This window comes from Mustela erminea, chromosome 19, assembly GCF_009829155.1.
Source record: "Mustela erminea isolate mMusErm1 chromosome 19, mMusErm1.Pri, whole genome shotgun sequence".
In the NCBI taxonomy this organism is placed as follows: Eukaryota; Metazoa; Chordata; class Mammalia; order Carnivora; family Mustelidae; genus Mustela; species Mustela erminea.
In genome coordinates this window covers 47806409-47821928 of record NC_045632.1, presented here as the reverse complement: position 1 = coordinate 47821928, position 15520 = coordinate 47806409, and the positions used below count along the sequence as shown (strand labels likewise).

The following is a 15520-nucleotide window of genomic DNA, read 5'->3' as shown; positions in this document are numbered from 1 at the left end:
AAAAATAATAAAAATAAAAACAATTTAATTGCTGAACCAAGAGTCCCCTGAGATGTGGCATCTCTCACCCCTACTGAGGTTTCTTTTGCTTCTTCCTTATTAAAAATGCAATGGTCATTACAGAAAAAGATGGAAGGATAAAGAAGACTCCAAGAATACCCATAGTCCTCCCCGCGCGGCTCAGGGTATACCCCTGCACACGCTTCCCGCAGGAACTCTCGGCGAGCTGTGTGCTCTGCTTTCTTACACTCCTTGAGGGCAGACCCCCTGGCTGACTTGGCTCTGCGTGTCCCACGCCTTCCACAGGTTAATGTGTGAGGAACATCAAAGTCCTCACAGGTCAGGGATGGCAGAGACCTCAAAGCCGAAAGTCCGACTTCTGAGTCTTTCTTCTCCCTTTCCGCCCCACACTTTACCCCCGCAGTACCTGGGCGGGGATGGTGCCGCTGTTCTTGAGGACGAGAGGCAGCTTCTCTGACTGACCGAGCAGAAGCCTCTTGAAGAGGAGCAAGGGGTTTCCATGCTGGTTGCAGAGAACCGGCCGCACCACGATCACGCGAGGGAGGGTCCCTTCCCCGAAGATATCAAACCCGAGGCTGCGGTTCCTGGTCAGGTTGCTGCAGGGAGCCGGAGGAGGGAGGCCCGTCAGCAGGGCCGGCTGTGCTGGGCACGGCATTCCCTCCTCAGCCTGCAGGGAGGGGCCGGGGAGCTGGTACCTGGGCAAGCCATCCAAGGTAGCCTCGAAGATACACTGGTAGGTCTGCATGGCCTGCGGGGTGAAGGTCACCGTGGCAAAGGCATGTGAGCGGCTGGCGACACACATCTTATTAGGTTCCACTTCAAAAATGTCAGTGATTCGGGCAATGAGCTGGGGAGGGACGGCAGGGATCAGCGTGTGTCAGCATTTTCTCTGTCCCCACCCCCCCCTTGTGGCAGGATTTTGGGGAAGACTGGAGGGACTGTAGAGACCCTGGCAAGGCCTCAAAAGGGTTTTTTCATTCTTAAGGTTGGCCAGTGGGATTCGAGACTGGCTAGCCCCTCTTGATTTTAAGCTGAGAGCACTAAGGTTTCTTTGCTCTTTTCAAGGGATAGTCTGCAAATTAGGGAGGAGGAAAATAAATGTCTGCCAATCCCTTGGTAAAGACCTATTTTTGAGAAATCAGGCTTGTTCCGTTTTTATGGTTTTAGGGCAGGACAGGAAAAAAGCTGCCCCTTCCTGTCCAGAAAAAGTTCAGAGAGAAATGACTGGATGTCACCAGGGTCTGAGAGAAGTCATGAAAGGGATGAGATCATCTGACATCCCCCAAACCCTCATTTCCAGACAAACGGGCAGCACGAAGCAGCCTGCCCGAGCCGGCACTCGGCTTTGGCTCGCGCCACAGTGTTCCCTCTATTAGACGCAGAGCCGAGTGCTGGATGGCTGAGTGGGCTGCTCATTGGTGTGGACCATTTTATTTTATTTATTTATTTATTTATTTATTTATTTATTTTAAAAGATTATTTATTTATTTATTTGAGAGAGAGCATGAGCGAGGAGAAGGTCAGAGAGAGAAGCAGACTCCCCGTGGAGCTGAGAGCCCGATGCGGGACTCGATCCCGGGACTCCAGGATCATGACCTGAGCCGAAGGCAGTCGTCCAACCAACTGAGCCACCCAGGCGTCCCGGTGTGGACCATTTTAAAACCCAGAGGAAGCACCCGTGGGGACAAAGATCCGGTTTCTTGGGAAACTACCCAGTGACCTCATCTGACTTCTGGCAGGGCCTGAGAGCCAGGTTGTCCCACTCAGCTCTAGCAGTTCTACAGCAGGATTTTCAAGAGCTCTTTCCAAGGCTTCATGCCAGCTCTGGCGGGCTAGCGCCATTTGGGGCTGCTTACCTTGTTGGAGACGGGCTTAACGACGATGTTCACATCACACGCGATCTTCCCCACGTTGCTGATCTTGAACCGAGCCTTGGCCTGATGACCCACCAGGACGTTGCAGAAGATGAACTTGTTCTCGTCCTCCACAAAGAGCCCCCCACCCTCTATGGTCTGGAGGATGTTGAGCAGAGTGGCGCTGCTGCAGATCTGGTGCTCCTCAAATATCACGGCATTGTTGTCGGTCACAAAGGCTGGGGAGAAGGAGAGATGAGGCTTGATGGTCCAGCTCCTGCTTTCCGTACTGGCTAGTGTGAAGGTTAGTGTTCTGACGGAGGGTTCGCATAGAGGAGATGTAGGGGAATTCCCACAAGGGGGCGGGAGTCATGGCGCAGATTCTATCTTCTCTTCCTTTTCTGCACTGTTCTTGCTGGCTGTCAGACAAGACCCCAACCCTCTGTTCCTTCCAGTGCTAAGGAGAGGGATCTGGGGTGGGCATTTGGTGCATGGATTGTGTGGTACCTATAGTCAAAGCAAGAGGAGTTCTCTCTGTGCTTTACCTGAATCCTGTTTGGTTAAAGTTAGAGTATGTGCCATTGCTGACCATTGTTCTCTGTGCATATGTTGTCCACAGGGAATGGCCGGCTTTGGTGTTCCCAGGTCCTGTGTCATACCCCATTACACCACAATTTCCAGATAATTCTATTTGTCTGAGAATCCTGGAGCAAACTCAGGAAGACTAGGAGTTTAAAGCTGAATATCTTTTAGGGGTATATATATGCCTTGCAAGTCTTTAAGGAAAAACATGGCTGAAGACACCACAGAAAGTTCTAAAGACCCAGAGGAAGCAGTGTGGCCACATGTGCCAGCCACATGCATGGCGGGAGTGGGAGGGCCTTTTAAGGGGAGAGGCTGTCCAATCTGAGTGCCCAGTACCTGGTAGACAGGCTTCGGCCAGCAAGCTGTAAGGAATACCAGCAGGCTGGTCTCTTGGGTCTCGGTCCGATATATCGATCGCTATGAATTCCTCACACCTTCCCACGGGGTCAGCCACGCAGTCGACAGTGATGGCCTGTACTCCTCCCGGAGGGATGGAGCCGAATCCGGGGTACACAGTGAACATGCCGTGGGTGAAACGCGCCTGCAGGAATGGTGGAGGGGGTGGGGGGGTGGAGGCAGAGGGGGTGGAAGAGTCAGAGCTCTTCTACCAGAGCTGTAAGATGGCGTCGAGAGGGACCCACGGGGCTTCTCCTCACAGGCTCTCTCTGAACCCCAGCTTTCTCCTGGAGACAGAGCGAGCCCTGGGAATCTTCAGGGATGGGCCCCCTCAGTGCTTTTCCATCTGTGCCCATTCCTTCTGACCAGCTGTGACGGCGTGTGAGCTCAAGGAAACAGACCTACTCCACATTGCACAAGTCCTGCCAGATGGGAATCTCCTGGTGGAGGGGCACAGACGGGTAAGGCTGCGATTTCTGAGTCAGATACTCATGAGTCTGAATCCCATCACTGCTAGATTTTAACTGTTTGACCTTGGGCAACTGACTTCTTTGAGTCTGTCTGTCCATGATATGGGGCTAAAGCCCCTACCTTGAATCACTGGAGGCTTCAAAGGAAGAAATGTGTGTGAACCACTTCCCCTAGCCTCTGGCACAGAATTAGGGCTCAGAAAATGGGATATTATCACACACTCCTCTGGTTCCTAGGAGCATCCTTCCTCTTCTTCCCCTCACACCCCTCACGGACATATAATAGACATAGGATATTGTATAAATTTAAGGCTACAATGTGCTGACTGGATACTGGAATATACCACAAAATGATTACCACAATAATGTTAGTTAACATGTACCAGCTCACATAATCACCTTTTCTTTTTTTGTATGCTGAGAACATTTACCATCTACTCTCTCAGCAACTTTTAAGTGTATAATACAGTACTGCTAACTAGAGTCACCAAGCAAATATTAAATCCTCAGAACTAATCATCTTATAACTGGAAGTTTATGCCCTTTGACCAACATCTCTCCATTCTTTCAACCACTACTAGAGCCTCGTGATCACATTGGGCTGAGGATAATCCAGGGTAATCTCCCTTATCGCAAGGTTTTTCATAAAATCTGTCAACAAAGGTGATCACCTATCATCAGGGAGATGCAAATCAAAATCACAACAAGATACCACCTCATGCCTGTTTGAATGGTTAGTATCAAATTTATTATTGTCCACTGTTGGTAGGAAAACAAATTGGTAAGAAGGAGAAGGTTTGAATAATAAGAATATGGTTGAATGTTGTCTCAAAGGAACAAAGTCACACTGAAGGCAAAGAACAGCAGAAAAGGGTAGACTCAAAACAGCGAGTAGCGAGAAAGGAATGGTGGTCAGAGAAAGGAACCTTAGAAATCAAGAGTTCAGAAGCACCTCAGTTTCCTTTGATGGGAGATCCAGGGTTTGACCTTGAGAGTGAAGTGTCAAGGTGGGAGAGCAGGCAGGGTCATTGGAACGAGGAGGGAGGGTATTAGAGAGAGGCCGCTTCACTGGGAGTAAAGAAAATACAGTGGATTGAGAAGGCAAAACAAACAAGTGAAAATGAACCAAAAAACCCCAACCCTGAAGACACATATGTTAGAAGGGATGAGAGTTATAGAAACATATGTAGAAAATTATGCAAGTTAACTAAATAGAAGGCTTCTGTTGAAGAGGAAAATACTTGAGAAGACATAAAAACCAATATGTAGAAAATTCAATCCAAATGCAGCCAACAATTACTGATGTCCAGAAAGTGCGGAGTACCTACTTTCTCTTTATTTTTGCCTTGAATGCACATGTGCTGGCTAGAGCTGCGGTAGCTGTCTTGGAACCATGAGGAAAAGTCAAGAGACTCACAGACTTCAATGATCTTGGAACCACGAGGAGAGGTCAAAAGACTCACAGACTTCAACGAGCCTCTAAGCCAACACAAGCAACTACCTACCTTATTTAAACATATCCTAGGCAAACCTAAGAGGCTCTTAACTTTAGAAAACAAACTGAGGGTTGCTGGAGGGGAGGAGGGTCAGGGATGGGGTGATGGACATTAAGGAAGGCACTTGATGTAATGAGCACTGGGTGTTACATGCAACTCATGAATCATAAATTCTACCCTTAAACTAATAAAAAAAGAAGAAAAAACCCCCATATCCTCTCTGTTTAGACCACTACTGTTGGGGTGTTACTTGTAACTAAACATAATCCACAATGCACTAGGAAGGCTTCTAGGAAGCCTTCAGTGACTTGTAACAGTTACCAGGAACAACAGAACTTATTCCTTCACCTTTCTGGAGCTTTTCCCTCCACACACACTTCAATTATAGTATTTACCACGTTGTCGATCAATTGCTTATTCACCCTCTGCCTTTTATAAGTGTCTAAAATATTTCCTCTACATCCATTTACAGTTATATCAGACAGTGTTCTAATGTTTGCTTTAATTGATAAACATTATTTAGAAAACTCAAGAGGAGAAGGGAAGTCTATTGAATTTACATACATAATTGCCTCCATGATTCTACTTCCTACTTGATGTTTCATAATTCTTTTTTTTTTTTTTAAAGATTTTTAAAAAGATTTATTTAGGGCACCTGAGTGGCTCCGTCGTTAAGCATTTGGCTTTGGCTCAGGTCATGATCCCAGGGTCCTGGGATTAAGCCCCAAATTGGGCTCCCTGCTCAGCAGGAAGCCTGCTTCTCCCTCTCCCACTCCCCTTGCTTGTATTCCCTCTCTCACTGTGTGTCTTTCTGTCAAATAAATAAAAAAAATCTTTTTTAAAAAGATTATTTATCTGAGGGGGTGCGAGGAGGGGCAGACTCCCTGCTGAGTGCAGAGCCCAGCATGGGGCTCCATCTCACAATCCTGGGATCATGAAGAAACAAAATCAAGAGTCGGATGCTTAACTGACTGAGCCACCCAAGATTTTTTTTCCAAGAAATCTCTACCCACAATGTGGGGCTTGAACTCATGACCCTGAGATCAAGAGTCATATATGCTCTATCGACTGAGCCAGCTAGCTCCCTCCACAATTCCTTCTTTTATTATTTCTGTTCAGAGAACTTCCTTTAGCCAGTCTTTTGGGAGAAACCTGCTGGTAACAAACTAATTTTCCTTCATTTTAGAATACTTTAACTTTCCATTTTTTTCTGAGGCATATTTTGATATGTATGTATGTAAGATTCAGGCATCACAGTTGTCTACTTCCTGCACTTGCAAAATGTTGAGCCATTTTCTTCTGGGCCCTATGGTTTTTGATAAGAAATTTGCTGTCATTCAAATAGTTTCCTTTCTATATGTAAGGTCATTCCTCTTTCACTGGTTTTAAGATTTTTTTTCTTTTGTGTTGAGAAGTCTGACTATGATGTGTGTGGGTGTGGATTTATTTAGGTTTGTCCTATTTGGGATTTGCCCAGATTTTGAATCTATAAGTTTACATCTTTTGCTAAATTTGGGAAGCTTTTGGTCATCATTTCTTTAAGTACCTTTTCAGCCCAACCTTATTTCTTTTCTTTTCTTTTTTTAAAGTTTATTTATTTATAATCTCTATCCCCAGTGTGGGGCTCAAACTCATGACCCAGAGATCAAGAGTCACATGAAAACACTCTCTACCAACTGAGCCAGCTAGCTGTCCCAGCCCAACCCTATTTCTTATCTCTTTCTGGAAATCTGAGGACAGGGATATTAGATTTTTTCCACAGGTCCTTCAGGGTCTGTTCATTTTTTAATTCATTAGACTCAAATAGATTTTTCAATAGAACTCAAAACAGAGTTTATTTCTTCTCTTGTTTAGATTGGGTAGAATAATGGTTTCCCAAAGATGTCCACATCCTAATCCCTGGTACCTGCGAATATGTCACCCTACATGAAAAAAAAAAAAAACCAACCTTGTTGATATGACTAAATTAAGAATTTTGAGATGGGGAGATTATCCTGTATTATCCGGGGACCAGTGTGATCTCAGGGGTCCTTATATGTGGAAGGAGCAAACCTAAGAGAGTTAGACAGGGATGTGACTATGGAAGAGGCTGGAGTCATGTGATGTGAGAAGAAATTGATCCATCATGGCTCGTTTTAAGGATGGAGGAAGGAAATCATGAACCAAGAAAGACAGGTGTCCTCTATAAGCTGGAAAAGTCTCCAGAAAAGTCTCCAGAAAAGAATACAGCTTTGCCAAAACCTTGATGTTAGCCCAGTGAGACTTATGTCAAACTTCTGACCTACAGAAGTATAAGCTAAAAAATTTGTATTGTCCTAAGCCACTATGTCTGAGGTAATTTGTTATGAGGGCAATAGGAAAAAGAGAGAGGAATTTCTATGGTTCTGTATTCAGGTTCATGGAGTTTTTCTTCTATCCCCTCTATCCTCTTGTTGAACCCACCAACGGAGTTAACTTTTGTTTATTTTTTCACTTTCAAAATTTCTATTTGATTCTTTACATCTTCTCTTGCTTTGTTGAGAACTAACTATGTTTTCATTTGTTCCAAGCATGTTTTTAATTGCTCTTTGAAGCATTTTTATGTTGGCTGCTTTACGATTTTTGTCAGACAATTCTAACAGTTATATTAAGGTTGGCACCTATTGCCTATTTCCAATTTGAGATCTTCCTCGTTTTTGGTACGATGCATGATTTTGATTTGAAACCTGGGAATTTTAGCTATTATGAGACTCAGAATCTTATTTAGATCTTCTGTTTGAGTGGGGTTTCTCTGACATCACTCTGTCAAGAAAGATGAAGTAAATCTATTTCATCTTACTAGAGCAGAAGTATTCAAACCTGCTTTTATTTAAGCCAGTCCAAATGGGCTTTGTTTCTTATAAATAGGTGATCCATGATTAAAACATATATGAAGAGATGAAACTTAGTTTTAAGGCAATGAGAACCAATGAAGGTTTTAAAACAAAAGAGGATATCAAAAGAAAAGTCAATGCTTTGCCTGAAAATAAAAGTGATATTTCAAGAGAGCTAGTATTCCTGCCACAGTAGGTTCAGATCTTGCTAGCATAGGGAGGTATCTGTGGCAAGCACTAGGCAGGAGGGAACTAGTTGGAAGACAGCCTTATAGGGTTCCTTTGACAAGGAAAAGGGTGCTCACCTGGTTTGTGACATTTATTTCTTTCTGAACTGCATCAGACAACTTGGTTGCTTTGGAAGGGCCAGGCTTGTAGAAGCTGTCGCTTTCCCGGGATCTTGCATGTCTGACATGGCTGACTCTGATTAAAGAAGCAAGAGGACACCCTCAGGTTGGGGCGGTGACATTAAGTACGACCTGTCAGCTAATTGCATGGTCTCTTCTCCCAAGAATGGGAGAGATAGCCAAGGGGGCATCTGGGAAAGTCAGCTTATTTACCATTAGCAGACCTTATTCAACAATGATAAGACAATTAATTATAAAGTCATTGGACTTATTGAATATGATTCATAAGGACACTGAAAATTGCTGCAAGAAAACAATAATGTTTAAGTGTTTACTTGAGTTCTCTGGAAAGCAGTGTGTGAAAATTACTTATAGAAAATTATTTGTAGGGGCGCCTGGGTGGCTCAGTGGGTTAAAGCCTCTGCCTTCAGCTCAGGTCATGATCCCAGGGTCCTGGGATCGAGCCCCGCATCGGGCTCTCTGCTCAGCAGGGAGCCTGCTTCTTCCTCTCTCTCTGCCTGCCTCTCTGCCTACTTGTGATCTGTCTGTCAAATAAATAAATAAAATATTAAAAAAAAGAAAATTATTTGTAGAAAAATCTGTAACCCGATCTTACTTTAAAAAAATGAGATGTCAAATAAAAACTTAAATTCTGTCCCTTTTCTTCACATTTATAGTCACGGTGTTTTTATTTATTTATTTTTATTCATTTTTAAGATTTTATTTATTTATAAATAAAATAAATAAATAAATAAATAAAATCTCTAAGATTTTATTTGTAAATAAATAAAATCTTAAAAATGAAATCACAAGTAGGAAGAGAGAGAGAGGAGGGTGGGGAAGCAGGCTCCCTGCCGAGCAGAGAGCCTGATGCAGGGCTTGATCCCAGGACCCTGAGATCATGACCGGAGCTGAAGGCAGAGGCTTAACCCACTGAGCCACCCAGGCACCCCAGTCATGGTGTTTTTAAACTGAGTTTAGGCAATAGCTCGAACTTAAGTTCTGTTTGCTTCACCTAAAGCTAGTTTATTCAGTAATTAGTTTTTCTGGAGGCCAGTTAACCTACAACATCCAATGCATTTGAGGTGCAATCTTAAACTTTTGAGAGTTTTATCTAGTTCAGCATTTACTTGCTCAGTGACCAGAACAATTACATTTCAACCCCCTTTGAGTATTTTGCATGAATTTGTACACACTAAGATGAAAAACAAATTAAAACTAAAACAACATAAAGCAAATACAAATATATCATTATATCTATAAGCAGTATTAAATTATGATAAAATAAATGCTAAAAAAGTTGCATAAATTAAGTTGAAATTAAATTAGGAAGGAAGAGACTTATTTTTGTGTGTGTGAAGCAAACATTAGTATTAATAAGCAAGAATCATGCACCAACTTTTATTATAAAGGCTAAAAATAAAAAAGGCTAGGGCTTTTTTTCTCTTTAGAAATAGATTTTAGATAGCTTAGCCCAATATTTCTTGATATGTTCAAACTTAGCCACAATGGAAGAGGGTATCTACAAAAATGCAAAACAATCACAAACAAGATATGTCTGATTTAAACAGCTTAACAATAACCCACAAATTTCGGACCAACTCAAGGAATGTCTGATTTAAAACAATTAACTGGAAAGTCCATTTTAAACTAATTAACTAATTAGGGAGTCAATTAATTAGGACAAAAAGGCTTGGGAATTGGTAAAACTATACTTTTTTAAAAAGGTTTTATTTATTTATTTGACAGGCAGAGATCACAAGTAGGAAGAGAGGCAGGCAGAGAGAGGAGGAAGCAGGGTCCCTGCGGAGCAGAAAGTCCAATGTGGGGCTCAATCCCAGCACCCTGGGATCATGACCTGAGCCAAAGGCAGAGGCTTTAACCCACTGAGCCACCCAGGTGCCCCTGGTAAAACTATACTTAATTTGCCAAGAAAAGGATATGATCATCAAAAGCCAAAAGCATGCAAAAAGGTAAAGTGTTTTAGAGAATTAAGAGCTGACTTGTGAAGAATACAGAGTTTTGCCTTTGGAACAACTAAGAGAGCTGTTGTGACAGTGCCTAGACGGAAGGCAGCAGTGTGCTTCCCTTGTCTGTATTGCTGGGGTACCTTCTGCCACCTCACATGTGAGGGACAGCTCTGATTTCTTTTGACTTAGTTTGTGGTTATATTAGTCCCTCCACATCCTATAGGACAGTAAATAGGACAATGACTTACTGTGAGTCCTGCAGCATGTTATAAGCACCAGGACAACAGTCACAACCCCACATGGAAGATTTTATATTTGTTCAATTAAATCTATCACATGAGTGACAGTAAGAAAGCATACAAAATCTGAGGGCAGAGATGTGGGTTCAGAACTGAGATCTACTGGTGATTTCTTGCCTAATCTTAGACAAGCCATTTCATTCTTTCAGATATTTTTTAAAAGATTTTATTTATTTATTTGACAGAGAGAGAGATCACAAGTAGGCAGAGAGGCAGTCAGAGAGAGAAGGGGAAGCAGGCTCCCTGCTGATTCCAGACCCCGAGATCACGACCCAAGCTAAAGGCAGAGGTTTCTGAGCCACCCAGGTGCCCCAGACAAGCCATTTCTAAACCTTAGTGACCTCACCCCACGAAAAGGGGATTGGGTGAATGTAGATAAAATATTTGAAAGCTCTTCATAAAATACAATGCACTAATTAACCAGAGAATGGCAGGAGGTAAGTATAGACTTGTCTTACACTTTCTTTTGATGAATGGGGCTCTCCCCAGTCAGCCTATAGAGGGCGTACTTGAAGTCAGTAACACCTTGATTTTCTATGCTGAAGGTGGCGCTTTTCCGAGTGCCACAGATCAAAGCCCCAAAGTTGATGATGGAGGAGGGGCTGATGTTGTATTTAGAGTACACCGCATTCACAGAAAACTTGATTGGGATGCTGGCAATGGTTTCACCTCCTTCTGTGATATTGGGTTCAATAATCTAGAAAGAGAGGAAGGATTGGGAAGATGTCAGCCACTATGCTCCAGGAATTCCAGGACTGTCTACCTCATTCTCTGTTTTTGTTACTGCCATGAAGCCAATTTCATTCTTTCTTTCATTTTCTTCATATTATTGCACCAACAGTATTAGAAAATACTGATATCAAACTTACTAGGTGTTAGCCATGGATCAACGTGGACCGAACTGGCCTCCTCTTTCACTTCTCTTCTCTTGCACTTGATGTCTGAACTCAGCTCTCCAAAGATCATGGCTCTATTGCTTGTCTGGTACTCTTGGTTGCTGATGACTTTGCACAGCCCCCCACCTAACCAAACCCTGGAGCATGGGCTAGGCGATGTAGCCTTTATTTATTTATTTATTTTTGACATGAGTCCCACTATCCTGTCACTGAGTGAATCCCCCCTTTGAGCTATTTTACCTGACAGCGCAGAATTGGTTGGTGTTCAATCTTCACTTCCTTTTTTGCACGAAATAACACCTGGACATTTGTGGGCTTTTCCGCTGAGGTTAATGAGCCCTTCTTGGGTTGGATAGAGATCATGGAATTTACATTGGTTGCCAAAATCCCCAAGGAGTCCACAGAAAAGCTGAAAGATGAGAATGAAAGGCCAGTTGAAATCATTCTGGGGAACCCAAGATACTAGAGAGGAGACTGCTGATGGTTGAGTGTCAGCCATGTCTGCTTAAGCACTGTGTCTGGAAGTGCCCACTGTGCTTTGGACTCTGTGAGCCCCCCTCTGCGGCCAGGACTGACTCGGCCGGTGAGTGATGCTTGAGGCAAAGATAGCCATCTCTAGCCTGAGGTCAAAAGGTTCCTTTGCAGGAGGTCTCTGTCCAACAGGGACACTTGATGCTGGATATGGACCAACTAAATGAGTTCATCTTTCTGTCTGTCTAGTACTCCCCCTATCTCTCCCTTTCTCTCTCTGTGTTCCTTCCTCCCTCTCTAGGACTGAATATTAGCACATACACAGGGTACAGTGATGCAGAAGCCAGGGGATCTAAAGACAGAGAAAGTGGGGGCAGAAGCCATTTAGCAGAGGTACTTGGAAAGGGAGGCCATGGCCTAGTGGGGATGAGGTGGGAAGCCCCAGAGAGCAGCTGACTCATGAGAATGGCAGAGGGACTGCAACAGGAGCAAGGAACTCAAGCGGAGGTGGGGCACCTGGAGTTTCTTTGGGGACCTAAATGTCACCCCCACGCTCCAGGAGACATGGCCACACCATTGCTGCATGCTTGGTGCCTGAGCTTCCTCACTTTCCCGCAAGTTCTTTCTATGAATTTTGATCACCTGCTCCATCCCAAGAGTGACTGGTCCATGTAATCGAGAAGAGAAGAACTAACATTCTGTGATAACCTACAACAAAACTCAGAAGCCAGCAGGATCCCACTCAGCGCTAATTCCAAGGGGTCAGTGGTTTTCTTCTAGGTTTGTTAAGCTTCTATTTATATTTATCTATTTCTTTTTTTTATAGATTTATTTATTTATTTATTTATTTATTTATTTATTTATTTGACAGAGAGAAATCACAAGTAGATGGAGAGGCAGGCAGAGAGAGACAGAGGGAAGCAGGCTCCCCGCTGAGCAGAGAGTCTGATGCGGGACTTGATCCCAGCACCCTGAGATCATGACCTGAGCCGAAGGCAGCGGCTTAACCCATTGAGCCACCCATGCGCCCCTATATTTATCTATTTCAATGCATGGGTCTAGGAATGGTAGCCCTGAGGTGGGACTTCTCCCATTTCAGCCTTCTTTTAGCTGAAATGAAGCTATGGTGAATGCACGGAATTTCTTCTAAGTCTGTGAGGGGGAAGTCCCTTTATCAACCACAAATTCTTGCAGCAGAAGGATCATCTTCCATAGAACAGATTGGCCATAGCTGCTGGCATTGCCCCCAAGGGTTGTGTGGCCCTACCTGAGTGACCTCCTCCCTCCCCCCACCTGGCACCACCCTTTCCTCTCTGAGAAATCTCTTATTTAGTCCTTCATTTCTCATCCCGAGAAATGAGCACAAGCTGGAGCTCCACTCCGCCAGGCCACCCTTTGGGTTCTATAACACAGTGGTTCTCAAAATTAAAAAAAGAAAATTGGAAAAAGCCCTTTTTCCATATGAAATCTTACATGGAACGTCAACTTATGAAACAGACTGGAGCCAAGAGGGGGGCAGGTCCGCTGAAGGCCAAGTCTCTACCTCCAGCCCCTCCCTCCACACACAGCCCTCCCCTCGCCTAGCGCGTCTTCTTCCCGACCTCTCCCTCTGAGGCTCTCTCCCACCCCCAGGGCCCTATGGCTCTGGGTGCTTTGAGAGGGACTTCAAGGGTCCCTGTAAAGCCACAGGGTTGAGAGCAGCATGAAAACCTCTGCTCTTAGCAATTGGAATTTCATTCATTTGAAGCCTGAGAGAGGCTACAAACAGAAATGGTTCTTACGATGTCCTCAATCAGGTTTCTGTTTTTACCTCCCAGACAGCACTTCCTCCCCATGAGTGGAGGTGGATGACCATATGCCTGATGGATTCCAGGTTACCTGAACATGATCTCATACTTCCCACGATTCTTCAGCTGGAGGGGCTGCTTCACCTCTTCCATGACCTTCACGATCCCAAAGTCAAGGCCTCCTTCAGCTCCTGCAGAGGCCGCAACCAGGGTGGGGAGGGGGATTAGATGGCATGGGAGTCAGAAGCAGAGGAACTTCCTGTTGAAGTTCCCATGGAAAATCCATGGTGTCAAGCTCAGAAAATTTATTTTCTGAAAACACTGCAGCTGAGAAAACTGCCCGTAACTGAGTCTCAGCAAACAAACGATGGACTCTGCTTCGGCACCTACTTTAGCTCCCTCCATCTTAGGACCGCTGTCCTTCCCTTCATGATTTCCTTTAGTTAAAACTTCTAGTAGCTAAAAAATTTTTTGCATCAAGTATATAGTCAACATAGTTAGAATATTACATATAAATTTGTATTGTTTTACTTAGCACTGCCTCATAAGCATTTCCGCACATAATTAAAAATTCATTATAAATGTGATGATCTTAATGGTCATAAAATACACCATGATATGCTGTTCTATAATTTATTATTATAATATTATTTCTATGGCAATAGTGTTCCTTTTTTAAAAAGATTTTATTTATTTATTTGTCAGAGGGAGAGAGATCACAAGTAGGCAGAGCAGCAGGCAAAGAGAGAGAGAGGGAAGCAGGCTCCCTGCTGAGCAGAGAGTCTGATGGGGGGCTCGATCCCAGGACCCTGAGATCATGACCTGAGCCGAAGGCAGCGGCTTAACCCACTGAGCCACCCAGGTGCCCCAATAGCGTTCCATTCTTAATAGATATTTGGGTTATTTCCAATCTTCCATTAGTACAAATAATGCTGCAATAAATATCCTTGTACATAGACTCATGACATCTAGGCAAACAGGCAGCTCTCATGTTCTCTAAATCTTGCTGAGAAGGAGGACAAGCAGAAGAAGCAAGAGTAATGGAAAACTGCATGCCAACAGGGAGGGTCTAACCTGAGTGTGAGGGCAGTGCAGTGGGCAGAATAATGCTCTGTGCCCTCAGAAGGTCTCCGTGCCCTTATCCCCATGAATATGCTGTAAATATGCATATGAACCTGTGAATCGGCTTGGTCATATGGTAAAGGGGGGTGATGGATGGAATTCAGGTTGCTCATCAGCTGACTCTGTCGGTCTGTCTATCTATCTATCTATCATCTGACTTTAAAATAGAAAGAGTATCTTGGATCCTCCGGGGGGGCCTACTGTAATTACTACACAAGTAGAAGAGGGAGACAGAAGTGGAGAATAAGAGAGATGATGGTGTGAGAAGGACCTGACCCAACGATGTTGGCTTTGAAGATGGAGAAAAAAGGACCATGAGCCAAGGATGTAGGTAGCTTCTAGAAGCTAGAAAAGGTGAAGAAATGGATTCTCCTCCAGAGTTCCATCAAGGAACGTGGCTCTGCCGATATCTTGATGTTAGCCCAGTTAGATCAGTTTTGGACTTCTGACCCATGGAACTGTGAGATGATAAATCCATATTGTTACGAGCCACAATTTGTGGCAATTTGTTACAGCAGTGAGGGAAGACTAATGCAGGTAGGAAAAGAGCTCTGCCAACTTTGTAATTATCGGCACCCCTTGTCATCTCTAGCTGGAGAAAACTAAGATTCTTGTAGTCATTTTGCCAACACTACTCTGGGGCTTGCATCACTATTTGCTGAAATTCCACGCCCTCGCCAACAGCCATTGGTCTTCCTCTACATAAGGAATACATTGCACTCAAAGACGTAACTTCTAAACACCCTTTCCCTGAAGGGGTCAACAGACCTTTGGGGAAGGTGATGTCCAAGGCGACGTCGTAAGACTCTGCAAAGACCAAGATGTTTTCAATCTGAACCACACCAACGAGATTTTCTGCATCTAAAACCTGTTAGGGTAAAAGGGTTTCTTCAGTAAAAGCAAGATCCATGGGGGACTTGGAGCTGGAACTACGTGCCACGCAGCAGGAATGATG

At 44.1% G+C, this 15520-nt stretch overlaps 1 protein-coding gene across 5 annotated transcripts in view; it reads right to left on the bottom strand.

Moving 5' to 3' along the window:
* HYDIN (HYDIN axonemal central pair apparatus protein) overlaps positions 1–15520 on the bottom strand; it is a 379729-nt gene that overhangs the window by 54599 nt on the left and 309610 nt on the right. For all 5 annotated transcript variants that reach the window (XM_032326077.1, XM_032326076.1, XM_032326075.1 and 2 more), the window contains 9 exons: positions 15334–15433; positions 13535–13634; positions 11426–11594; positions 10748–10986; positions 7979–8096; positions 2796–3000; positions 1878–2113; positions 717–868; positions 428–617 (listed from right to left, as the gene is read on the bottom strand). In XM_032326077.1, coding sequence (XP_032181968.1) covers positions 428–617; positions 717–868; positions 1878–2113; positions 2796–3000; positions 7979–8096; positions 10748–10986; positions 11426–11594; positions 13535–13634; positions 15334–15433 — 1509 coding nt within the window. The remainder of the gene's footprint in view (positions 1–427; positions 618–716; positions 869–1877; positions 2114–2795; positions 3001–7978; positions 8097–10747; positions 10987–11425; positions 11595–13534; positions 13635–15333; positions 15434–15520) is intronic.